The 27,500-nt window shown below is 41.5% G+C and overlaps 1 protein-coding gene across 1 annotated transcript in view; it reads left to right on the forward strand.

Moving 5' to 3' along the window:
• The window catches only part of LOC119584569 (carbohydrate sulfotransferase 5-like), a gene marked incomplete in the record, with an annotated part of 59,825 nt that extends 34,572 nt beyond the window's left edge, over positions 1-25,253 (forward strand). The window contains 7 exon segments of the mRNA XM_037933256.1: positions 18,029-18,104; positions 19,100-19,319; positions 20,461-20,549; positions 21,186-21,332; positions 21,696-21,894; positions 22,372-22,551; positions 23,257-25,253. Coding sequence (XP_037789184.1) covers positions 18,029-18,104; positions 19,100-19,319; positions 20,461-20,549; positions 21,186-21,332; positions 21,696-21,894; positions 22,372-22,551; positions 23,257-23,575 — 1,230 coding nt within the window.
• Positions 25,254-27,500: the final 2,247 nt, after the last annotated feature.

Raw genomic sequence — 27,500 nt, forward strand, 5'->3', positions numbered from 1 at the left:
TCTCTTTTTTGTGTTTCATTTTCCTCTTTATCTTTTTTTCTGTTTTTACTATTTTTCTTTGTATGTTTTTTTTTCTTTATCTCTTTATTTTTATTTTTCTCTTTCTCTTTTATTTTTGTTACCATTATTGTTGTTGTTATTGTTATATTATAAGAGGGAATGAGAGAAAGAGAGAGAGAGGGGGGAGGGGGAGGAGAGGGGGGGGAGGGAGAGAGAGGGGGGAGGGAGAGAGAGGGGGAGGGAGGGGGGGGGAGAGAGGGGGGAGGGAGAGAGAGGGAGGGAGGGAGAGAGAGGGAGGGAGGGAGGGGAGAGGAGGAGGGAGGGAGAGAGAGGGAGGGAGGGAGAGAGAGGGAGGGAGGGAGGGAGAGAGAGGGAGGGAGGGAGGGAGAGAGAGGGAGGGAGGGAGGGAGAGAGAGGGAGGGAGGGAGGGAGAGAGGGGGGAGGGAGGGGAGAGAGGGGAGAGAGAGAGAGAGTTATTAGTCAACCTCTCTCACCTGTTTACCCTTATCCTTGATTTATTAAAAGTTTATTTTGTATCTTTTCATTTTCTTTAGTTTTACCAAGATTCTAATAACAATCTTAATAGTCTTAATATCAATGATAATAATAATCGGATCAATATTAATATAAAAAAAAACATTTTCCCGCCAATTCAAGGAATGGGAAAGCAGGAGCGCTCATTACAGCTTACTTCTAGACTCCTTGCTGGCTGAGCAGGTGTGAGGCGACTGTCTGTGTGGAGCAAAATACTCATGAGCACAGGGAACATGACGTAAAACCTATTTTTCGTACGTTTCATACTGGCTCTCTTCTCTCTCTCTCTTCTCTCTCTCTCTTCTCTCTTCTCTCTTCTCTCTTCTCTTTTCTCTTTCTCTCTTCTCTTTCTCTCTCTCTCTCTCTTCTCTCTCTCTCTCTCTCTCTCTCTCTCCTCCCCTCTCCCTCCCTCCCCCCCCCTTCTCTCTTCTCTTTCTCTCTTCTCCCCTCTCTCTTCTCTCTCTCTCTTCTCTCTCTCTCTCTCTCTCTCTCTCTCCTCTCTCTCTCATTCCCTCTTATAATATAATAATAACAACAATAACGATAACAAAAATAAAAAATATATAATAGGAACATTATTACAGTAGCGATAACTCACTAGTGTAATGGGAAACTTGTCATATTGAATATCCTATTTTTTGTTCATGATCTGATATGATTTAGCTACTTATATGAGTGTTATTTTTATGTTTTATTTTTATGTTTATTCTTTCATTCCCTTGTTTGTATGTCTGTACCTGCATCTTAGCGCACGTGTGTGGGCTTCCCTGCACATGTGTTTCTTTTTAACTGGTGTGTGTGTGTGTGTGTGGGGAGGGGGTTGTGTGTGTGTGTTGTGTGTGTGTGTGTGTGTGTGTGTGTGTGTTGTGTCTGTGGGTGTGTGTGTGTGTGTGTGTGTGTGTGTGTGGGGTGTGTGGGGTGTGTTTTGTGTGTGTGTGTGGGTGTGTGTGTGTGTGTGGGTGGGGGGTGTGGGTGTGGGGAGGGGGTGTGTGTGTTGTGTGTGTGTGTGTGGGGTGTGTGTGTGTGTGTGTGTGTGTGGGTGTGTGTTTTGGGGAGGGGGTTGTGTGTGTGTGTGTGTGTGTGTGTGTGTGTGTGTGTGTGTGTGTGTGTGTGGGGGGGAGGGGGTGATGATGATTGGGTAGGGGGGGAGGGTGAGGTAGAGGGATAACCAGGGTAAGTGAAAGGGTTGACATTTCTAGCAGTCAGTCAGTCAGAGGGAGGGTGCATCACCGCGCGAACTGACTCTCATCAGCTGACTTTATCGTGGTTCTGCAGGAGCCCGGGAGGAGGCGCTGGCGGGAGCTCTTGAGGGAATCCTGAGGAAGAGGCGGTCGTGCTTGCTCTTGAGAACGGAAGGAGGAGCTCTGAAGAACCCAAGAAAGTGCTCTTAAGAACCAAGGGGGACTTAGAAGAACCAAGTTGCTCTCGAGAACCTCCGAAAAAAAAGTTTTTTTTAGAAATCAAGAACGTGCTCTTAAGAAAAAGAAAAGGAAAAAAAAAAAGTTTAAGAGGACAAGAAAGTGCTGTTAAATAAACCAAAAAAAGGGAGTTTTTTAGAAAACAAGGACTTGCTCTTAATAAACCAAAGAAAAAAAAAAAAAAAAAAAGAGAACAAGAACGTGCTCTTAAGAACCTAATTTTTATTTTTATTTTATAAGAACAAGGACGCACTCGCAAGAGACTACACAAAAAAAAAGAGTTTATGGAGAACAAGGAATTGCTCTTAAGAACAGAAGATCGAGCGGAGGAGGTGGTTCTTGAGAGTCTCAGGAGGGGGAGCTCTTGGAAGCTCTTGGAAGCTCTTGGAAGCTCTTGGTTGCTCTTGAGGTCCCGAAGAAGAGGGATTTGGCGCTGGAATGAAAGTCCCAAAGAGAAGTGATATGATCAGGTATTATTAGTATTGTCGTCATTATTTTGTTTCCTGTATTTGCTTTTATTGTTTGTTTTTTTAAGCTTTGTATTTTATCTTATTTGAAAAACATTTTGTATGATTTTTTTCTGTTATATATATATATATATATATATATATATATATATATATATATATATATATATACATGTAAAAAAATAAATGAATTGCAATTTGCAAGGTGTTAGCAACATTCAGAAAGATGATAAATGTGAAATTAATATATATAAAAAATATTATAAATATATATATATTTTTTTTTATTTTTTTTTGGACCGGAAAAAATTTTTAATTTTAACACCTTCAAAGTCAATTTTTTTTTTTTTTTTTTCATCAGAGTATATAACGAATTTAGTGCTTACTAGTTTATCACACACACACACACACACAAAAACACACACACACACACCCCACACACAAACCACACAATATATATATATCTATATATATAAAATATATATATATCTATATACAATGAGGGGGTGTGTGTGTGTGTGGTGTGTGGGGTGTGATATAAACTGTCAGCCCTTAAATTCGTTAATTAAAAAAAAAAATGAACATGATTTTTTTTAAATTTTTAATTTTGATAAAGGGCCCCCCTTTTCCTTCCCCATCCCTCCCCCCGGAAGAGGGCCGGGGGCCTTGAGGTTTCTGGATGGTTCTTGTTTTGTTCTTTGTTTAAACCCGAGTTCCCTTAACCAGGCGGGGCCCCCGGCCCCTCGAGGCCCCCCAAAAAAAAACCCTCCCCCTTCAAAAAAAAAGGCCGGGAAGCGGGTTTAGGGGGGGTGGAAAAATTGTGTTGTTTTTGGGGGGGGAAAAAAAAAAAAGGGGAAAGGGGAAAAAGGGGAAAGGGGGAGGAAGAAAAAGGGGGAGAAGGGAGAGAAAGGAAAGGGTTTTTAGAAGGAAGAAGGAAAGGGGAGGGGATGGAAAAAGGAAGGGAGAAGGGGAAAGGGGGGCCAGGGAAAGGGAAAAGAGGGGGGAAGGGAAAAGGGGGAAAAGGAGGGAGGGGGAGGGAAGGGGGGGGGGGGGAAAGAGTAAGGGGGGGAGATTGGGGAAAAAAAAAAGAAAAGAAAAATTTTAAAAAAAGAAATTAAGAAAAGGGAGAAAAAGGAAAAAAAGAATTAAAGTGAGAGAAAGAAGAGGGAAAGGAAGGGAAAAAGGGAAGTAAAAAGGAGAGAGAAAAGGGGGGGGGGTGAAAGGGAGGAAGAAAAAAGGGGGGGGGTTTTTCAAGGGAAAAAAACAAGAGAACAAAAGAGAAAAAAACAAAAAAAAAAACCAAAAAAAACAAAAAAAAAAAAAAAAAAAAAAAAAACAAAAAAGGGGGGGGGGGGGGGGGGGGGAAAAAAAAAAAAAAAAAAAAAACCCCAAAAAAAAAACCAAAAAAAAAAAAAAAAAAAAAAAAAAAAAAAAAAAAAAAAAAAAAAAAAAGCCCCCCCCCCCCCCCCCCCCCCCCGAAAAAAAAAGGGGGGGGGGGGGGAAAAGGAGAGGGAAAGACCCCCCCCGGGGAGGGGAAGAAGACCCCTGGAGAGAGAAGGAGGAAGGGGAGGGGGGGGGGGAAAGGGGGAAAAGGGGAAGGGGAGAGGGGAAAAGGGAGGGGAGAGGAAAGGGGGAGGGGAAAGGGGGGAGAGGGGCGGGGGGGAAAGGCGGGGGGAGAGGGGAAGGGGGAGAGGGGGGGAAGGGGGAAAAAAGGGAAAAAAAGAGGGAAGGAAAAAGAGGGGGGAGGAGGGGGGGAAAAAAGGGGGGAAAAGGAGAGGGGGGAAAGGGATAGGGGATTGGGGAAAAGTTCTAGTTGATGGGGGGGGGGGGGGGGGGGGGGGGGGGGGGGGGAGGGAGGAAAAGGGAAAAAAATGAAAGATGGCAAAAAAGAGGGGAGGAGGGGGGAAAAAGACGGGGGAGGGAAAAAAAGGGTTTGGGAGGGGGAAGAAGAAAAAAAAAGGGAAGGGGAAAAGAAAAAGAAGAAGAAGAAGAGGGAAGAGAAAAGAGAAGAAGAAAAGAAAAAGGGGAAAAAAAGGGAGAAGTTTTAAAAAAAAAACGGGGTTCCCAAAACCCGCTTCGCCTTTATATAACCTGTCGATTTTTCAAAACGGTTTAAACTTCCCCAGGACGATAGTCTTCACAGAACGATAAAAATGTTCTTCACCGACTCCGCCTGTCCGACAAACATGATTATTGTTGTTATTGTTGTTGTTGTTGTTATTGTTGTTGTTATTATTGTTGTTGTTATTATTTATATAATATTTTTTTTAGGGAGGTGGGCTATAATTTCTTTTGTGTGTTTGTTCCCTTAAACAACTCGCTTGGGTAATTTTTTTTTTTTTTTGATGGGTAAGATTAGTTAAGAGGGTAGGAGGAGAAATGAGAGAGAGGGGGGTGGGAAGGGGAGAGAGCGGCAGGGGGGAGAGAGTGAGAGAGAGAGAGGCAGAGAGAGGGGAAAAGGGGAGAAAGATTTAAACGGCAGAAGAGTGGGGGGGGGGGAGAGAGTGAGAGGAGAGGGAGGAGAGAAGGGGGGAGAAAAGTGAGAGAGAGGGGGAGAGAGGAGAAGAGAGAGAGAGGGGGCGAGAGAGTGAGAGAGGGAGAAGGAGAGAGGCAGAGAGAGAGAGAGAGAGAAAAGATGGAAGAGAGGAGAGAGGAAAAAGGAAAGAGAGAGTGGGAGAGAGGAGAGGAAAAGGCCCAAGAGAGAGAGAGAAGGGGAGGGAGGGAGGGAGAGGGGGAGAGAGGGGGGGGCAGAGGGGAGTGAGGGGGGAGAGAGGAGGAGGGGGAGGGGAGGAAAGGAGGGGGGGAAAAGAAAAGGGGGAGAGAGAGTGGGGAGAGAGAGGCCCGAGAAGTGAGAGGGGGAGAGGGCCAAAAACAAAATTAGTGAGAGAGGGAGATGGAAAGGGGAGAGGAGAAGAGAAAAGGGGAGAGGCAAAAAGGAGGGGAGAGAGAGAGAGGGAAGAGAGGAGAGAGAGAGAGAGGCAGAGAGAGTGAGAAGAGAGAGCGAGAAGGAGAGGGAGGAAAAGAGAGGAGAAGAGAGAGAGAGAGGGAGAAGAGGGGGAAAAAAGAGAGAGAGAGGCCCGAGAGAAAATGAGGGGGGGGAAAAAGGGGGGGGGGGGGAGGGGAGAGGAAAGGGAGAGTGAGAAAAAAGAGAAAAGGGGCAGAGGGAGTGGGAGAGGGCAAAGGTGAGAGAGAGAGGGGGGGAGAGAGAGTGAGGGAGAGAGCGGCCCAGCCAAAAGAGAGTAGGAGAGAGGAGAGAGGAGGGGAGAGTTAGAGGGAGAGGAGGAGAGGGAGGAGAGGGAAAAGAGAGGAGAGAGAGAGAGAGAGGCAGAAAAGAGTGAGAGAGGGGAGGAGGCCCGAGGAAAAGAGAGAGGGGAGAGAGGGGGCAGAGAGAGTGGAAAAGGGGAGAGGAGAGGGGGCAGAGAGAGTGAAGGGGAGAGAGAGGGGAGGGGGCAGAGAGATTTAGAGGGAGAGGGAGGGGAGAGTGAGAGAGAGCGACCCGAAAGGGCGTGGAAAAGGAGAGAGGGAGAGGATTTGGGGGAGAGAGAGAGGAGGACAGAGGAGTGAGGAGAGAGAGTGGGGCCAAAAAGAGAGGAGAGGGAGAGCGGGAGAGAAAGGAGAGAGGGGAGCGGAGAGGGGGGAGAAGGGGAGAGGGAGGGGGAGAGGAGAGGAAAAGGGGGAGAGAAATGGAGAAGAGTGAGGGGGCCCAGGGAGAGAGGGGGGAGGAGGAGAAAGGGAGAAGGGGAGGGAGGGGAGAGAGGAGAGGGGAGGAGATAGGCGGGAGGGGAGAGGAAGGGGGAAAAAGGGGGAGGGGGCCCCGGGGAGTGAAAAGGGGGGGAGGAAGAAGGTGGGGAGAAGAAAATTTCAGAGGAAAGGGGGGAGAAGGGGAGGGAGAGAGAGTGGAGAGGAGGGAGAGAGAGTGAGAGAGAGAGGAAAAAGGGGGAGGGGAGGGGAGGGGAGCGGGGGAAGAGGAGAGGGGGAGGGGGGGGAAAAGAGAAGGGAGAGAGAGAGGGCAAAAGAGAGGGGAGAGGAGGAGGGGAAAAAGAGCGGGAGAGAGGGGGGGAGAGGGGGAGAGAGAGGGGGAAAAGAAATGAGGGAGAAGGGGGGAAAAGAGAGTAGAGAGAGAATGGGAGAGAGAAAAGGGAGAGGGATGGGGGGGGGGAGAAATGGAGAGAAAAGGGAAGTGGCAAAAGAGGGGTGGGGGAGGGGAGTTGGGGGGGGAGAGAGGGCCCGGGGAAAAAAGTGGGGGAGAGACGGGAGAGAGAAAGGAGGGAGGAGAGAGAGAGGGGAGAGAGGGGGGGAGAGGGGACGGGCCCGAGAGATTGGGGAGAAAAGAGGAGAAGTGAGAGGCAAGAGAGGTTTTTTTAGGAGAGAGAGGCAGAAGAGTGAAGAGAGAAAAGGGAGAGGGGGGAGAAGAGAGGACAAAAGAAAAGGGGAGAAAGGGGGAGGAAAGAGAGATGGGGAGGGGAGAGAGGGCGAGGGTGGGGAGAGCCCGGGGGAAAAGAGGTGGGGGAGAGAGTGGGGAGAGAGAGTGGGGGAGAGAGAGAGGCCCGAGAGAGTGGGGGGGGAGGGAAAAAAAAAGAGGAAAGAAAGGCAGAGAGAGTGGGGAGAGAGGAGGAGAGGAGTGGAAAAGGGGGAGGGCAAAAAGGTGAGAGAGAGAGGCCCGAGGGGGAGGTGAGGAGAGAGGGGGGGCCCGAGGAGGAGAGGGGTGGGGAAAAGGAGAAAAGAGAGGGCAGAGAAAAATTTAGAGAGAGTGGCAGAGAGAGTGAGAGAGGGGAGGGGAGAGAGCGTGAGAGAGGGGAGGGGGGAAAGAAAAAGGGGGAGTTTAGAGAGAGAAGGGAAAAAGATGAGGAGAGAGGAGGAGAGGAGAGAGAGGAGAGAGGGGAAGGGGGAGAGAGGGGAAAAGAGGGAGAGGGAAAGGGGAGAGGGGAGAAGGGAGAGGGGGAGAGGCAGTTAGGGGAGGGGAGGGGAGGGAAAAGGGAGAAAAGGGGTGAAGAGGGAAAAAGGAGCGGAGAAAAAGAGTGAGAGAGGGGAGGCAGAGGAGAGGAGGAGAGGGAGAACAGAGAGAAGGTGAGGGAAAGGGAAAGGCAGAGGGAGGGAGAGGCAGGGGAGGACCGGGGAGAGGGAGAGGAGAAGAGGCGGAGAGAGAGGGAAAAGAGGCCCAGAGAGCGTGGGGAGGAGGGGGAGAGAGGACAAAAGAGAGGAGGGGTGAGAGGGGAGGGCAGAAAAGAGGAGAGGAGAGGAGGGGCCAAAAGTAAAAGGGGAGGAAAAAAAAGAGGAGAGAGAGGGGCAAAGGGGGAGGGGGGGCAGAGAGAGGGGAGAGAGAGGGCAGAGAGAGGAAAAGAGAGTTGGGGGAGAGGGGAGAAAAGGAGAGAGAGATTTGGAGAGAGGAGGGGAGAGAGAGAGGAAAAGAGAGGGGAGAGGGGGGAGGAAGAGAGAGAGAGATGGCAAAAACGGGGAGAGAAGGAAAAGAGAGGGGGGAGAGGAGAGAGATGGCCCGAGAGAGTGAGAGAGGGAAAAGGGAGGAGAAGAGTGGGGAGAGAGAAGGGGGAGAGAAATGGAGAGAGAGAAGAGGGCCCGAGAGAAGAGAGAGAGAGGGAGAGGCAGGGGGGGAGAGTGGAAGGGGGAGGGAGAGCAGAGAGAGTGAGCGAGGGAGAGGCAGAGAGAGAGAGAGTGAGAGCGAGAGTGAGAGCGAGAGAGCGAGAGAGAGAGCGAGAGAGAGGCAGAGAGAGTGAGAGAGAGAGAGAGAGGCAGAGAGAGTGAGAGCGAGAGGCAGAGAGAGTGAGAGCGAGAGAGAAGTGGAGGATAAACTGTATTCATATTGACAAATGTGAAAAATGAGAATGAATATCTTCACAATACAAGAGATGTATTCGATCGGTTTCGATTGCGTCTTCGTCAGAAATACATGTATTTCTGACGAAGACGCAATCGAAACCGGTCAAATACATATTGTGAAGATATTCATTCTCATTCATACCTTTTCTACAAGTGGAGGATAGTGAGACAGACAGACAGACACAGACACAGACACAGACACAGACACAGACACAGACACAGACACACAGAGGGCGGGTCAGACACCTCCGGGAGAAACAGTCGGAAATCCACATGTTTCTGAAGGTCGAAGATTCTTGCAAGTCATTCTCAGGATAATTACGAGGAAGTGACATTTTGAGATAGATGGATGTATGGATGGCTGAATAGATCGATGGAGAGATAGATAGATGGATGGATGGCTGAATAGATCGATGGAGAGATAGATAGATGGATGGATGGATGAATAGATCGATGGAGAGAGAATTTTTTTTGCATGGATAATGACAGGAGTAAATGACTTTTTATAGATAGATAGATGGATGGATGGATGGATAGATAGATCGATGGAGAGATAGATAGATGGATGGATAGATCGATGGATCTATGGATAATGACAGGATATTTACGAGGAAGTGACTTTTTATAGATAGATAGATGGATGGATAGATGGATCGATGGAGACGGGTGGTATTTCGTTTTATGGGGGAAATAATTTTGATAAATAGATGGATTGATTTTGAATAGATAATGGCGGGAGATATTTAATTCATGGTGAAAAATTTCGGTGACGTTTATTATCTATACGATTGTTTTATGTGTTATCTCGGATCTCCGTTATTATCACCTTATTAGCAGGATATAAATCTTCATTGTAGTGATAGAATAGACACGGCGCATGAATTCTCCATAGCAGAGACGCTTTTTTTTTTTTTTTTTTTTTGGGTTTTAATTTGGCTTGTTTTAAAAAGAAGTATTTAGAGAAATCTTTTTCTTTTCCCTTCTTTTCTTCTTCTTCTTCCTCAAAAATTAAACCCTTCTCTCTCTCCTCCCCCCTTCTCTCTTTCTCCTTTTCCCTTTTCTTCCCTCTCTCTCTCCCTCTCTCTCCTCCCCTTCTTTCTCTCTCTCTCTCTCTCTCCCCCTTCCCCCCCTCCTCCCTCCCCCTCTCCCTTCCCTTCCCCCCCTCCCTCCCCCCCTTCCCCCCCTTTTTCCCCTCTCCCTCTCCCTCTCTATTATCTTTTTCTCTCTTTTTAACTCTTTTTCACTTTCTCATTCACATTTCAATCACGCTTTTTCTTCCATCCATTCTCTCTCACACTTCATGGGCGATTTCTATTGATATTACCTAAGAAATTGGATACATTTCTCAATAAGAATTGTTAAGCGAGTCCTTTTAAAATGTCGTGTTGCCTCTGAGGGGGAACACTCGCAGATTTTCTCAGTATCAGACAGACAGACAGCCGTGATGTATTATTATTTTCCCGCGGTCTTTTTACGATTTGTGTGTGTGTGTGTGTGTTTTGTTTGGTATATACTAAAGATTTAGAGAGAGAGAGAGAGAGAGGGGGGAGAGAGGAGAAGAGAGAGAGGAGAGGAGAAGGGGAGAGGAGAAGAGAGAGAGAGAGAGAGAATGAAAGTAACGCCCTCGGAGTGTGGTCAAGGAGCGGCCTCCTTGGTGAGTCAGTTCCAGGAAAAATTTTAGCAGCAGTTAAAATGGAATCACCAAAGTTCCTGGAAAAAAAAAGTTTCATAATAGGAAACTTCGGTCGTGAAAGGAGGGGTTAAAATCAGGGGCTTTTTTTTTTAAATTTTTGCGGAGAAAAGAGAGGGGAGGGGGGTGGAAAAAGGGGAAAGGGGGAAGGGAGAGATGGGTAGTAAGGGAGGGAGAGGAAGGGAGAGAGGGAGAGGGAGAGGGGGGGATAGGGAGAGGAGGGGAGAGAGAGAGAGAGAGGGGGAGAGGGAGAGGGAGATATAGGAGAGGGAGAGGGAAGGAGGGAAGGGAGAGGAGGAAGGAGAAATCCCCATCTTATCTCCAATAGTATTATATTTTTTATGCAGTGAACGGCGAGATTTCACGCTCTCCTTCAAGGTGTGCTTGACATGAGTCCCGTATTTTAAAAAGCCTTTTGGGTTTCCAGGGGCGTGGGTGTTTCGTTAGTATGCGTGCAATGTTTTTTTTCCCGCAGATGTTCGTATGTGCTAATACTCATACATATATCTTTTACTCTTTCGTATGTATATGTCTCAGTATTTCTTCTGCAGCACGGCGTTCGTACGTACACGTGAATAAGCCCGTATCTCAACACGATAATCGCCGTCGCGACATTGCACCGCGCGCCGGCAGCCAGAGCGGACACGCCCGGTGAGAAAGCCAAGGCCAGAATATGAAGCGTGGGAAAGTGGCCCTGGTGTGTGTGCGGCGAGAAAGGCGATGGTCGGCTTCGTTGTTTTTTTTTTGTTGGGGGGGGGGGAGGGTTCCTTGTTTTGCTTGATTTAGGTTGAGTCGTCATTTTGTCTGGTGATGATCGTTTTGTGTTTGTGTTGTTATTAAGTTTCTTTTTCTTTTATCTTTTTTATTGCGGAAGAGAAGGAACAACGCCAAAGGGGGTTCCCGTCTGACGTATTTAGGTTATCGTACGTTGAGGCTGATGTGCACATAACGTTATGAGGAAAGGTGTTGAGGTCGTCAGCAATTCCCTTTCGAAAACACCTCGAGGGCATTTAATTTTAGCTGCTTACTGTGGTTCCCCGTTCCTTGTGTGTTTAAGATAACAAAATCATGCTTATCTTACTGCACTTTCCCTTGGACAGCGATGCACAGCATAACTACGTCGTTCTTCACAAATATATAGTATGTATATATATATATAATATGTATGTATGTATGTATATAATTATTATATTATACATAAATAATAGGGTATATAAATACATATAATTATATATATATGTATATAATATATAAAATATATATATATCATACATATATTATATATATGTATATATAATAATATATATATATATAATCTAATGTGTGTGTAGTGTGGTGTGGTTGTGTGTGTGTGTGTGGTGGGGGGGGTGTGTGGGTGTGTGTGTGGTGTGTGTGTGTGTGTGTTGTGTGTGTGTATTTTATGCATTGTCTCTTATCTTATATATAGATAAAATATTATATATATAGATCTATATATATATTATTTATTATAGTTTTATTATATTTTATTAAATTTTAAATATTTATATTCATCATTTTGTACTATCATTAATTATTATATTATATAATATAATTTTTATTTATTATATATGTTTATTATATATATATATTTTAATCTAAGTTTATTTTATTTTATATTTATTCATATATATTTTATATATTTATATCTATATGTTTATTATTGATATTATTTAATTTATTTACTTATTTATATATATTATATTATTTTATTCTATATTTTATATATTAATATTATATATATTATATTATATTTGTCCTGGGTAAGCCCAATAAACGGCCCCTGGGGTTCCCTTGAACAAGGATAGCACCCTATTAGCCCTATACCGGGGTTTTGCGGTGAAACTGTCAGCAGCAGGGCATGAATATCTGGTAAAAACCCCTTCAGTTCTACTGATTACTGGTTTCACCAAATAATATGTCAGGCGTATTACATTTGAAACTGTTTTAAAGCGGCAGAGATAGTTCCCCCCTAGTTAGTTGGAGACTGCGAGTTGAGAAGGAGCCTGGGGGATTCCACTCAACTTTTATTTTCTCCTGACAAACCTCTACACCAATGATTAAATACAGAAACGGTAATTCATACCACATCGCCCGTCGCGTGGGTTATCAAGGGGCGCGTTAGTCAGTGGGCAACCAGGCTGACAATGTTAAACATGCATCTGGAAGACAAAGATTCATCTTGAACAAGAGGAAATTAAAGTTTATTGGTCATGTAATGAGAAGTAAAAATATTGAGAAAAACTTGCTGACAGGGATGGTGATAGGAAACAAAGGAAGAGGCAAACCGAAGACAAGACTGAGCGACAATATCAAAGATATTTGCGGGTCTGTCGATGGTACAAGTGGAAAGAAAAGCGAAGGATGGTGGAGAGGTCCACGGCTGCTCAAACATGAGCATACCGTTATTGATGATGATGATATATATAATATATATATATTATATATATTATATATTATATATATTATATATATTATATATATATTATATATATATTATATATATATTATATATATTATATATATATTATATATTATATACATATATATTATATATTTATATATGTAATATAAAAGTGAAACTTACCCAGGAGTAGGTTGTATTTTAATCACTTATCTTCGTTTATATACATAAACACACACTTCATGTTTGCGAATACTGCTAGCGTTTTATGAGCCTTTTCATATATATTTTCCTCCGGATTCAGGTAACCTTTTACAATTAATCCAAGTTTTTTTCCGCCGGGAAAATGCTGTGGCCATTTTAGTGTTTTTGGCGAAATGTCTCTGCACCTAGATGGCTCTGCTAGTGCTTAGCCATAAAGCAGTCAAAATTTGTAGACCTTGTGACCTTACCTGATTTCACCTTTCGATAGTGTTATTTTTGTTATAGACATTATAATTACTATAATGTTATTGACATTAGTAACAGCAATATAAGATGACATCAAATATTTTCGAAAATCAATGATAAGGGTAAACAGGCGAGACAGGCAGTACTCGTCATTGGCTCATTGGTGACTTAGTACAAGTGCAGCCATCTATGTGTGAAAACAATTAATAAAATAAACTCGTAGTGGGGAATGACATGCACGTACTTGCCTGCCCGTTGGTCTGCTGATTTATAATGGATAAAAGGGGTGTCCGGGTGTTCATTATCCTTCGTGAGAGTTTCGGCGTCGTCTGCGTCTTGATTTAGAACCAAAATTATTGATGGAAAGTAATAATATAACTTGAGTGGTGCCGAGGACGATCCCTTTGGTACTCCTGTCGTTTCCTCGTCTCCCGTTTATTCATTATTTGTCGTCTTTCTTTTACAATGACGCGGTTTTTGAAAGTTGTCGTGTTCTCTGTAGCTGATTCTATTGTCCCTCGATCTCTTTCATTTTGCGTTGAACCATTTTTAGACTTTTTTTTTATCTTAAATTCTACTTTTACCGATAATGATTTCGTTTTCTTTTTCTTTTTCTTTAAGTATTTTTCCATCCGTGTTCTCTTCGTTGTTTCCCTGTTTATGTTTTTTTTTTTCTGAATAAATCTTCGAGGACTACTAATGTTCCACATTCTAAAGAAGTTTCAAGATTCAGTGATATATATTACACCCGGTTTTTTCCGTTGCAGTTTGTTTCTTTTTCTCGTAACTTGAGACTAAGCCGTTTGTGTTAACGATTTCTAGATTTCTTTCGGTGTCCCTTCTGTATATTAGTTTTTTTGTCTGCCTTTACATTTCTTTTGCGAACGTACACTCGTTTTGCGAGGTGGCCGTTCACCCGGAGGACAAACGTGGCTTTGTATTCCTCGGTCCTTTGTTCTTTTTTTTTTTTTTTTCTTTTCTTTCTTTGCAGTTTCATGTCATCTTCATTCGTTTTCTCTCTCTCTCTCTCTCTCTCTCTCTCTCTCTCTCTCTCTCTCTCTCTCTCTCTCTCTCTCTCTCTCTCTCTCTCTCTCACTACAAATTCTTCTATTTGTCAATATACTCTATTTTCTTTCTTTTTCTTTTTTTTTTCGTCCTAACTATTATGCATGTTACCCATTTTGTCGGAAGTGTCACCCTTAATGGGCATTTTTTTTTTTCTTTTTTCTTTTTTTTTTGGTCCCTTTCGAATAATCCTATCATTTTATGTGTTACGTTGGTCTTCTCCGAGAATTCAAGGTTCATTAGTCCTTTGGTGCGATAACAAAGTGAATTCTCGTCTCCATTGTATTCTTCGGTTTTGTTATAGTCTAACACGATTTATTGGCTTTTTGTTATAGTCTAATACGATTTATTGGTACTGTCGAGGCTGTGCAATTCTTTATCTTAGTTAGATTTCCGATATTGTTCACGTGTCTGCAAAATTGTAATATATAATTATATATTTTTTTTAGATTTAAAAACGAGGCAACGCCGGTGACCGCCCTCGCCGCGTTCGGACGCCACAAAAAGTGTTAACTTCGACAAAAAAAAAAACGAACAAGCGAACCAAAATATGAAATTTGAGTTTGAGGCTCGACCATCACTTAAAATATCAATTTATAATCTCTTAATGTACAGCTATTCTTAGTAAAAAGTTTATTGATTTAACACAATAATCGTCCACTCATACGTCTATATATTTTAATACTGTCACATATGCATATGTTCTCTTTAATATATGCAGACATGCATATACACATACGCAGTATTTGATGAACATTTAGGCTTGTATTTTCCCCTTAACAGTCTTCTGATAATTTTCCCTCAATTTCCTTCTCACTGTCATTTTAGTCTTACTATTGATATGTTCGTTATTGGAATAATTTCCCATTTTTAATAGTCATGTTTTCTGGGGAAAATTGTAAAATTCCATCCTTTCTGCCCCATACCAGAAGCCCTCTCTATTAAGTTCATATTTCTTGAATAAGTTGCATCATATCGTAGTTCACAGCCTCGAGTAGGCCTGGTTACAGTAGCCATGAGATATGAGGGCATAAGATACAAATATTCCATATACTGAATTTACTCTAATTTTGCGCATCAGTCAGTGTTTGCCAAAAATCTGCTGTTTTACTCAGGTCAGGGACAAGCACCATATATTATCATTCTAGAATATCAAAGAAATTCCTCTTTAAAAAGGATAAATAGATAAATAAAATAATAATCTTTTCCTACTTTTTCCTCTAGTGATTCCCCCGGTTAGGAAAATTAGTAAAATCCTGAAAAATTTTTGCCTCATTACTTTCATGGCTCTGCTGTTTGGAAACAAACCTGTCGTTGGAAAGTGCTTGCATCTTACAGTAATGTTTATGAAACACACTTATTGAGATAATTCAAAACTATCTGGTAATTTCAACAGCAGTCCACCTGTTGCCATGCACCTCAAAGTCATAGGGATGCAGCAACTACAAGTATAGAAAATAATATCAACGATAAATAGATAGATAGATAAATAGATACAGATAAATATAAATGTATGTGTATATAAATACATATATATATATGCATGTAAGCACACACATAAAAAGGTCAGTTTTACATGAGTCGTCAGCTAAATAGTATTTCGACTTTCCCCAGACTATCGAAATGCTAAACATTTGCGATTTGTATAGGTTATCATCATGTTTTTTTATATAAAGTGCGTTTTAAAGGATGTGCGAAATGCAGCTACTTTCAACTTTAGCAAGTTATTAACAAATAGCGGCGAAGTAACGAGGTTCAAGTGAGATGTGTTGGATATATTCCAAAATATATAGTGAAGTCTTCGAAAAAATATGTCGATTTTAAAACGGTTACTGAAGATTCATTCGATTACAATTTTTTTTTTCGTTTCGTTGTAACCGTTATGAAAGAAAGATTCGTTAAGTGAAGGCTTAACAGTAAGGAAGAAAACTGTCGAAGACCTTTGTTAAAAATACATTTATCTTGGTGATCTACGGTTGCATCAGGTTCCAACAATATAGCGCCAGTTCGAAGCTGCCTCTGTAACTCTTCTCTTATATATATATATATATATATATATATATATATATATATATATATATATATATATATATATATATATATTTTCTTTCTTTCCTTTTTCTTTTTTCTTTTGTCTTTTTCCTTTTTTTTTGCATTTGTTTCCCTTGCCTTCTTCACATCGCATTTTTTTTCCTCTTTCATTATTTTGGTTTGGTTGTTTGGTGCCCAGTTTCAAGTGTTTTAATTGACTTCCTCAAGTTTTCCTTAAAATCCATTGTATCTACTTGGCTACTGTTCCCAATCTTGACTTTTTTTGTTTCATTTATTTCCTATTCTCTCTCTCTCTCTCTCTCTCTCTCTCTCTCTCTCTCTCTCTCTCTCTCTCTCTCTCTCTCTCTCTCTCTCTCTCCTCCCCCTCTCTCTCTCTCTCTCTCTCTCTCTCTCTCTCTCCCTCCTCTCTCTCTCTCTCTCTCTTTCTCTCTCTCTCTCTCTCTCTCTCTCTCTCCGTCGCTCTCTCTCTCTCTCTCTCTCCTCCCTCCTCTCTCTCTCTCTCTCCTCTCTCTACTCTCTCTCTCTCCTCCCTCCTCACCTCCTCTCTCTCTCTCTCTCTCTCTCCCTCCTCCTCACTCTCTGTCTCTCTCCCTCCTCACTCTCTCTCTCTCTCTCCCTCCTCACTCTCTCTCTCTCTCCCTCCTCTCTCTCTCTCTCTCTCTCTCTCTCTCTCTCTCTCCCTCTCTCTGTCTCTGTCTCTCTCTCTCTCCATACTATCCAATATTCCCTTCAAATTCAAACTTCTTTACGCTGTTCCCATCCTCACTCAGGTGGTTTCGAGAGCGCCGGTTCTACCTGCTGCTATTGTTCAGTTTCAGTTTCCATTAATCGAACAAAAAATAAAACTTAACACGAGCTAGTTTTGCCTTGCGATGTCTCATGAACCTTTTTTTTTCCACTGTTTTACCTATTCGTTAATTTTATTGGATATATTGGATTTTTGACATTTTTGATTAACCTGTGATTGATTAACCCGTGATTGGCGTCACTATCGTTAAATTCTTCCCGTATTTAGCATCACGTAAAGGCAGAACACTGGCAACACTGATACGATGTGTGTGTATGTATGTATGTATGTATGTATGTATATGTATGTACACACACACACACACACACACACACACACACACACACACACACACACACACACACACACACACACAACACACACAAACAAACATATATATTAGTCTGTGTCAGTGTCGCGCGCACATGTAACCAATTTGAAACTTACGAACAAATATCATACACCTGCGCATTTGAGTGAGAAATGGCGTGGAAATGATTCACCTCGAATAGCAGGGCCATTGAGATGTTTCCATTCATTTCCGTCATAAAAAAAAACTGCCTTTGCTGAATGGGGCTTTGATGACACGCAACTTTTTATGTCGATTTGCAAATACGTAGTTCTCTCTCGTGTGTATCTATCAGTCTGTGTATATCTGTAAATCATATTGATATTACAGTAGTAATGATGGTGATGACATTAATATTGGTGGTACTACTAATTAATAATAATGTTAATAATGATGTTAATGATGATAATAGTTGTAATGATGATAAGTAGTAATATTACTACTACTACCATATTACTACTAAAAGTAATGATGATGATGATGATGAGAAAAGAATGATGATGATGATGATAGAGAAAACGAGATAAAAAAAAAACGAGAAGGAAAGAGTAGAGGTGAAAATGGCTGAGAATTAACCAAATGACATAAACATAGTGATAGAAATCCGCCCATAGCAACAAAATTATAGAGAGAAAAATAAGTAGGGAGAGAAAATATTATGATAGTGATGATGATCATAATTATAGCAACGATGATAAAAGTTTAATAATGATAATAAGAATAAGAATGAGAAAGTATGAAAGACGATATTTATGATACTTATTATTATCATTATTATTAATGATTTATTATCATCATAAATATCATTAATAGTATGAATAACAATGATAAAGTTTTTTTTTCCATAGTAATAATAATCAACATTTCTCGTTTTCTAAGAGTATTGATAATAAGAAATTAATAATACAAAGATAATGAAATATACATCATAGTAATTTCCGTCCCTTTTTCTTCCACAGGATTACCAGAGCCCGGAGTACACAGCCCCGGGGGACACAGCGCCGCAGCCGCAGCCGCAGAAGGCTCCTCCTAATGGTGAGTGAGAATGGGAGGCCACGGAGCGAGAGGAATAGTAATAACTAGAGGAATTGGGGAAGGAAATGTTGGTAAATAGAGGAATTAGTGAAGGAAATGTTGGTAAATAGAGGAATTGGTGAAGGAAATGTTGGTAAATAGAGGAATTATGAAGGAAAGTGTAGCTATAGGATTTTTTTGAGGAAACGTTGGTAACTGGAGGAATTATTGAAGGAAGAGTTAAGAATTGAAGGAAATATTAATAACTAAAGGAATTCTTGAAGGAAATGTTAGTAGCTATAGGAAATATTAATAACTAAAGGAATTGTTGAAGTATATGTCAGGAAGTGGTTCAATTTTTAAGGATTTGTTTTATCTTTTCAAATACTTCTTTATTTGTGTGTTCGGTTTATTGCTTTCTGTTTTAATGTTCCTTTTTATGTTGGAGGTTTTAATTGTTGTTGTTGTTTTTTAATGGTTTTCTTTTATATTGTATTTTTATGTTGTGTGAGTTCCTGTAATTTCCAAAAATCGTGATATTTTGCTTGCTTTTGTGACTTCATTCACCATCATAATTCTCCTTCAGTCACCACCAACATCACCACCATTCACCATCATAATTCTCCTTCAGTCACCACCAACATCACCACCATTACTATCCCCCTTCCATCACCACCATCATAATTCTCCTCTGATCACTACTACTACTATTCCTTGTCCACCACCACCACCATAATAATTCTCCACCACCACCATCACCAGCATCACCACCATCATAATTCTCCACTCACCACCATCACCAGCATCACCACCATCAAATAATTCTCCACTCACCACCATCACCGCCACCACCATAATAATTCTCCACCACCACCATCACCGCCACCACCATAATAATTCTCCACCACCACCACCACCACCATAATAATTCTCCCCACCACCATTAATATCCCTCGTCCATCAGCCTCCTCCTTCACATCATCACACACTCATCTCTCCTCTCTTTCGTCCAACAGCAGAGGAAAGCGAAAAAGAAGAAAAAGAAAAAGAAGAAGAAGAAGAAGAGGAGGAGGAAGAGGAAGAAGAGGAGGAGGATGAGGAAGAGGAACCAACGGGCGATGAAGGGGAAAAGGCGAACAGCACGGAGAGCATCATCGCCGCCATCTTGGACCAGCAGAGGGCACAGCTCCTGCAGGATATGAAGGATTATGCGTTCCATCCCAAGCTGAAGGCGAGGTGAGGGATGGGGAGGGGATGGGGGATGGGAGAGGGGTGGAGGGGATGGGAGAGGGGTGGAGGGTATGGGAGAGGGGTGGAGGGGATGGGAGAGGGGATGGGGGATGGGAGAGGGGGAAGGGGAGGGGTGGAGGGGATGGGGGAGGGGGGAAGGGAGGGAGAGGGGTGGTAGGGGAGGGAGAGGGGGGGAATTGGGGAGGGGGATTTGTAGACGAGATATAGATAAAGTGCAATTCAATTTGCAAGCATTTTTTTCATATCTTTTTCAAATAACTAATCACATATTCGACGGTCAATGAGACGCTAATGAATCTTACATCAATGTTGACATTTGGAATCAATAATTGATGATCATTTTTCCTGAGTCAGCTCCCTTCGATAAAACTCTAAGTAAACCCTTCGATGAACACAAGATAGAAGCTTGTTAAGTGGAAAATTATAGATAATTAATTTGATAAGATAGAGGAAAGAAAACTCAACAAATATACAGTATTTTGACATAATGTGCTGTGAAAATCGAGTTAGGCGGGATCGTTAGAGTTAAATCATGATAAGATAAATACCAATTTGTATAAACTCCTGAATTATGTAAGTAAGCGAGGAAAATTAATTAGAATCGGGGAAAGCAAGTATCTTATATAATGAACGCAAAACAAAAATTTTATCATCCAATCTGCTTCAAAAACATTCATTACCAACGTAAATAGAATTAATGTAATTAGAAGTGAAACGCAGACTCTGACGTCATATCCAAGTATATAACGTCTTTGCTAAAAAAAACACAGGTGCGTGGAGATCGATCGAATTAATTACAGTCTTTAATACAGTATTTGATTATCATTAAAACAGTTTATTTATTCTATATATATATATTTTTTTTTAATGAATAGATATTTCTTTATCTATCTTTATTTTATTTACAATATACACATGTAACGTCCTTCGCGAAATTCCCTCAGGATCGCGGACGAAGATGAATTACCATCGTTAATACAAAATTTAGATTATAATTATAAACACAAACTAAAATACGATTAAACGTCCTTCCCAATAATCCCCCACGAAAGCGAAGGACGGAGGCTAATTACAAGGAGAAAGAAGCACAAAGCATAATTGAATTTAACCCCCCCCCCTTCCCCAGGAGCGCGAAGGACCTGACGTTAGAGCATGGCGGAAAACCAGTCCGGAGTTTGGTCATAACAACATGGCGGTCGGGGTCCACCTTCATCGGTAAGTGTTTTTTTTATTTATTTTTTATTTTCTTCTTCTTCTTCTTCTTCTTCTTCTTCTTCTTCTTCTTCTTCTTCTTCTTCTTCTTCTTCTTCTTCTTCTTCTTCTTCTTCTTCTTCTTCTTCTTCTTCTTCTTCTTCTTCTTCTCCTCCTCCTTCTCCTTCTCCTTCTTCTGGTATGGGAAGTTTTGCGTTTTGGATTGGGTGTGTTTGCTTTTTTTTTAATGGTTGGATTGAGTATGTTTGCTTTTTTTGTGTTTATTGTTATTGTTACTATTATTGTTGTTGTTATTATTGTTTTATTATTATTATTATTATTATTATTATTATTATTATTATTATTATTGTTAGTAGTAGTAGTAGTATTGTTATTGCTACTATCATTATTACCTTTATTATTACTATTATTTTTTGCTGTTATTATTATCACCATCGTTATCAGTATTATATTGCTATTACTATTATTATATTATCATCATCATTACTAATATTATTATATCTTTATGCTACCATTATTATATCACCCTCATCATGACAATTACTATATCTTTACATTACTATGATTATATCATTATTACTATTATTATTTTATCTTCATATTACTGTTATTATTTTATCATTATACGCGTTCCCGCAGGCGACGTGCTGCAGAGTCACCCGGGCACCTACTACCACTACGAGCCTCTCCTGGACTTCGGCATCAATCAGGTGCGCTACGGCCAGGACGCGGCTCAGGCGCTGCACAACCTGAAGCACCTCCTCACCTGCGACTACAGCGAAATGGGTGAGTGCCTGTCGTGGGGAAAATTGTACGAGTGTAAAAGGCAGAGAGAGACAGAGACTGAGAGAGAGACAGACAGACAAATAGACAGAGATGAAGATAGAGGCAGAGGAGGAGAGAGAGAGAGAGAGAGAGAGAGAGAGAGAGAGAGAGAGAGAGAGAGGCAGATGGAGTGAGAGGTGGGTGAGAGGTAGAGGGAGATAGGTAGATCAGCAGAGACAGAGGCAGACAGTCAGATAAATAGAGACAGGCAGACAAATAAACGGAGACATGCACAGACAAACATACAGAGACCGACGAAAACCTGAATACGAAATCCCACTTCCGTATCTTTGTAAAGTTATAGGTCATCTTTGTTTCCGGCAGAGCACTACCTGGACTACGGGCCCGACCACCCGTGGCTGTTCACGCACAACCAGGTGCTGTGGAGTCGGTGCCAGGCGTTCCCCGACCTGTGCTGGAAGCCCGAGTTCCTGTCGCCCTTCTGCAGCCTCTTCCCCTTCCAGTCCTTGAAGACGGTGCGCCTCAGGCTCAACCTCACGCAGGAACTGTTGCAGGACAAGAAGTAAGTGTTGGCTGCACCCGGCTGTCACGTGAAAGGATGATTGGGCAAAGGCGTTCATGCTGTCACGTCCGGGTCTCGCTTTGTGAAATATCGTTTGGTAATGGTGTTTACAGCTCGGTGATTGTTTATAGATTGGTAATGGTGTTCTGAAAGCTCTTCCTCGCCACTCGCTGCAAGAGGAAGTCGAGATAGATATCACAATCAAGTCCCTAGATTCGTTAGAATTCATATTCCCAACACGCAAAGCAAAGTGAGACGACAGAAAAACAACAACAACAACACAATACATCAGAGAAGGTAACCAGATCAGTGAGACAGCAATTTCAATATCAGAACATTTATACTGATTAGCTTCACCAATGTCACTTCCGACCTTTTGTCTTTATCTTCCAAATCAACACCACAGTTTCGTTCTGCCCCACCCCCACCCCCCCCGCTGCCTTGCCGTAGCACTGCACAGCTCGTTTCCTTCCGTAGGTTGGGTGTGCAGGTGCTGCTTCTGGTGCGAGACCCGCGGGGCACCATGCAGTCGCGGCGCCATCGAGACTGGTGTCCGGGGGAGCCTGACTGCGACGACCCGGCCAGGCTGTGCGGCGACCTCGTCAGCGACTACAACACCGCTCTGGTGCTAAGAAGAAAGTTTCCGCATTCCTTCAGGTGAGTGGTCGGTGAGAGAGAGCTTGTTCTGACATTTCATGAGTGTGAAAGTGCGTTAATGTGTGTGTGAAAGTGCGTTAAAATAGTTAAGTGAGCTGAAATAATTAGTGGTGTAATGTTTACGTGTTCTGTATGTATATTCTATATGTTTGTCTTCCCAGTATGAATATCTTTAGTTTCTTATAACCAGTACATATTATTAAAAAAATATTAACATTTGATTTATCTAAAACTCGAACGTAATTAAATCCAAGTAAATAAAAGATGAAAAAAATGTAAAGGAATTGAGCAACAGAGATTAGTAAAATGATTATAGGTGTGGTACGGGCTTTCAACAATAATTTGGTCTCATTTCTTCTACATGTTTATCCTATCTACATGTAAATATATATATATAGGGATACATATTTCTGTGTTGCACTCATCCGTTTATTTGTTTAGATGTATTTATAAAGTTTCTGTCGCGTTTTTATTAGACGCGTTTCAAGTGATATTAGTTCAGTTGGGTCTTACACATGTGTGATATGTCATCAGATTCAGACGTATTCAGTTAGCGCAATGTGTGTGAGACGTGTAATTTTGCCAATTCACCCTGTAATGTTATTGCAGAATAATTATGATATTTCTCTTCAAAACTAAAAGTTTTTTTTTTTCATTTTTTTTTTCATTTTTTCTGATAGATTTTAAAATTTACTTATACTTCAGAGCCGTCCGCTATGAAGACTTGTCGTTCGACGCCTACAACATGACGAAGGAACTCTTTGACTTCTTCCACCTGAGCTACCACCCTCGCGTGCAGTCCTTCCTCGATACGCATACCAAGCAGACCATCGGGGGCGTGTCCAGCACCTTCAGGGACTCCAAGACGGCGCCCATCCACTGGAAGACGGACCTCGAGTGGGCGGAAGTGGAGAGGATTCAGAAGGCGTGCCACAAGGCTCTCAAGCTATGGGGTTACAACGTGGCCAGGAACGAGGAGCACCTGCGCGCGTTCATGCCCGTCGGCCGCTTCAAGTTCCCTTGATGAAGCGAGAGGCGTAAACATCTCTAAACAACTCTCGCGTAAACATGAAGATTATTTGTAATCGTTGGTTTTGGATTGGAAATATTTCGTGAGAATCAGAGAAGAAGAAAAAGAAGAAGAAGAAGAAGAAAAAGACAAAGAAACCGCTGCCTTAAGAATAAGATTTGGTTGTGATATTTTCTCTCCTAATCTCTCCGACGGAACTTCCCGTGTGATATTCACTTTCTGTATGAAGGAGGCATTGCATGTAAAAGTAGATTGCTTTCCCTCTGAATCTAAGTCAAATAAATATAAGAAGGTAATCAGTAAACTGTTTACAGGTTTTGTAAATATGAGAAAACCAATTCTAACATGTGTTCTTTGCGTACCTTATGAAGTAATGAGGTGCTAATGGAGTTTTTCCTGCCCGTATAATATGAAACACGTTCTTCCAAAACCGAAAAAATAGTTATTTTATGTTGATAAAACGGTGAAGAAAAACGTATATGAATGGAAGTGACATTCATGAAAATATTTACCTGCATAATCATTGTGAAATACCCGGGGAAGTTCGAAGAACGGACTCGATGCCAAACGTACAACTTAAGTGTTATCTTCCGGTGCAAGACCATGACGTCTAACTGGTGGTCGTACTGTAGGAAGACCACGTGCTCTAGTGTCTCGTTGAAAGGACGACTCTCCTACGAGGTTGTTTTAAATACAAACGCCTTAACCACTTTAATATGTTGGTGCTTGCCATGACGTTTGAATATTACGTGGGTTATTAAAAAAAGGCGATATGACATTGTGAATGGTTGGCAGAATGGTGCTTTTGTAAGTGATTGTGTGTACGGATATATATATGATTTTACAATTGTTATTAAAGAGAGTATTGCGTGAAGTTATTTTCTTTCAATGTTGCAAAATCATTGTGGTGGGTAAATTTGTATTAAGTACTGTTGTATTAATCGTTTTTTTTATAATGAAAGTTTATTTTTGTTTATTGCTAACTCTTCATGCATACCTTATTTCCATATGTTTTTAATATTTGTTTCTTGAAACTGTGCACGAGTTGTTAACAGATTTATTAGTACATATCACACAAATTTGCCTTCTAGATTAAAAAAAAAAGTTAAATTCAGTACGAGGCACCATTGAGTGACGCTTTTTAACACAGCATACGGCAGAACACTGACCTGTGATCAACAGTTGTATACCATCATCGTATTTACATTAATATATACTACTTTATTTCAGTGAATGTTGACAGTGTAAACTATTTCAGTGAAATCTTTAAAACTTACAATATTTTTGTATCCATATACATGTTAGTCACTATTAATATATTCTGTCTGATATGTTTGAAACTTGGTCAGACCTCGTTTTGTCTGACGCTAAAGATTGTTGGTGTATACATTTTTTTTTAATGTTCGACTGTCTTTTGTTAACTTCTCGTAGCTGAACATTAAAAATGCTTGCTGATACCATATTGAACTGGAAGATTTTTTAGTGTGAAACAGAAGTATTTTGATAGTTAATGTGATTTTTTTTTACATCCCTTTTCTGTTAACTTCCCTCCAAAGATGATGCCACCAAATTTTTCAGTTCTAAAATAACCTTTGTTCTCTGTATGTGATCGATATCTTGGTTATTTGGTATCGGCGTTGTGTGTACATAATAAAGCTGAATGTGGAGATAATGACGTGTGTAGATTTTGCATGAACTCCCCAGAAGAGTGTCACTGAGTTTTCCCTCTTCAGTTCTTGGAAAATAATTGTGGCATTCTCATTATAAATGGCGGTTTTAAATGATAATGCCCTAGATTGAATGATTTGATGATGATGATGATGATAGTGATGATGATGATCATCATCATCATCATCATCATCATCATCATCATCATCATCATCATCATCATCATCATCATCATCATCATCATCATCATCATCATCATCATCATCATCATCATCATCATCAAATTTAATCTAGGGCATTATCATTTTTGGAAAACCTCATGACACAATGTTGCTTCATCACCATCACGGATGTCCCTACCACGCAATTTCCTGTTTTTTTTAAATACAGTTCCTTGTCTTTGTTCCGCTCTTTGTTGCCCATAACTTCAAAAGAATCATAACAAAACAAAAATGTTACAGAGCTGTGTATTACATGGGAGAACTGCGTGGGTCAGGTAACAAAAGCTACTCGACTTCCAACTCGGTGATCCTGATAAACCAGTTACTTTTTTACCCCTTTTAAGGACTTGTTTACTTTCCAAATACGAAATCTCACATCTGAAATCTTCAAAATATGCAATATTGTCTCTGAAATCTTTAAAAGTATATTTGGAAAATGTATTTGGAGAATTTGAGTGATAGCGAGTAAAATGTATCAGTCAGGGGTAGTGCGAGTGAATGAGTGAGAGATTAAATGATAATGATAAACTGGGTGAGAGAATTTGACAGCAAGAACGAGTGTGAACCGAGTGATTGAGTGTGTGTATCGTGAGGGAATGTGTGTATCATGAGTGTAGAGTGCTTGTGTGTGATTGTGGGTATGAGTGTGTGTTTGTGGGTGTGAGTGTGTTTGTTGGTGTGTGTTTGTGGGTGTGAGTGTGTTTGTGGGTGTGAGTGTGTGTTTGTGGGTGTGAGTGTGTGTTTGTGGGTGTGTGTGTTTGTGGGTGTGAGTGTGTTTGTGGGTGTGAGTGTGTGTTTGTTGGTGTGTGTGTGTTTGTGGGTGTGAGTGTGTTTGTGGGTGTGAGTGTGTTTGTGGGTGTGAGTGTGTGTTTGTTGGTGTGTGTGTGTTTGTGGGTGTGAGTGTGTGTTTGTTGGTGTGTGTGTGTTTGTGGGTGTGAGTGTATTTGTGGGTGTGAGTGTGTTTGTGGGTGAGTGTGTTTGTGGGTGTGAGTGTGTATTTGTGGGTGTGAGTGTGTTTGTGGGTGTGAGTGTGTTTGTAGGTGTGTGTGGGTGTTTGTGGGTGTGAGTGTACATGTTTCTGAGTGTGAGTGCATGTTTGTGTGTGTGTGTGATTGTGGGTGAGAGTGTGTTTGTTTGTTTGTGTGTGTGTGTATGTGTATGTGTATGTGTGAGAGAAAGAATGAGTGAGAAAGAAAGAGTGAGTGTGTGCGTGCGTGCGTGTACATGAGTACAAATGTATGCATAAGCCTTTTTTGTAGCATCCTGAAACCCCAGGCTTTCATCCATTGTTTCGAGTTTTATAATTGGCGTTACAAAACACATAGCATCGAAGTTTGTACCGACATACAAAATTCTGAAAAAAGGAAAAGCTTTTTTTCATGTAAAAGCAATAGAAAACCATTAAAGTGCTTAATATACTGGTATAATTTTTAATTACAAACAAAACATAGTGGAAGCTTAAAATAAAATGGAAAAAGTACCTGAATACTCTGCAACTTACATAGTTTTTACACACTCACACACACACACACTCACTCACTCACTCACTCACTCACTCACTCACAGACAGACAGACAGACAGACAGACAGACAGACAGACAGACAGACAGACAGACAGACAGACACACAGACACACAGACAGACACACAGACACACAGACAGACACACACACACACACACACACACACACACACACACACTCACTCACTCACTCACTCACTCACTCACTCTCACTCACTCACTCACTCACACACACACACACACACACACACACACACACACACACCACACACTCACAAACACACACACTCACAAACACACACACTCACAAACACAAACACACACACACACACACACACACACACACACACACACACACACACACACACACACACACACCACTCTTTGCTTAGCAAGGTTATTTGGAAAGTTTCAATGTATATCCCAGCTTCAGTCAAAATATTTTTTCTTACTACATACATTGTTCTTCATGTGAGAAGTGGAAGTTGCATAAAGTTTTGGATCTCATC

Source organism: Penaeus monodon, chromosome 18, assembly GCF_015228065.2.
Source record: "Penaeus monodon isolate SGIC_2016 chromosome 18, NSTDA_Pmon_1, whole genome shotgun sequence".
Classification (NCBI taxonomy): Eukaryota; Metazoa; Arthropoda; class Malacostraca; order Decapoda; family Penaeidae; genus Penaeus; species Penaeus monodon.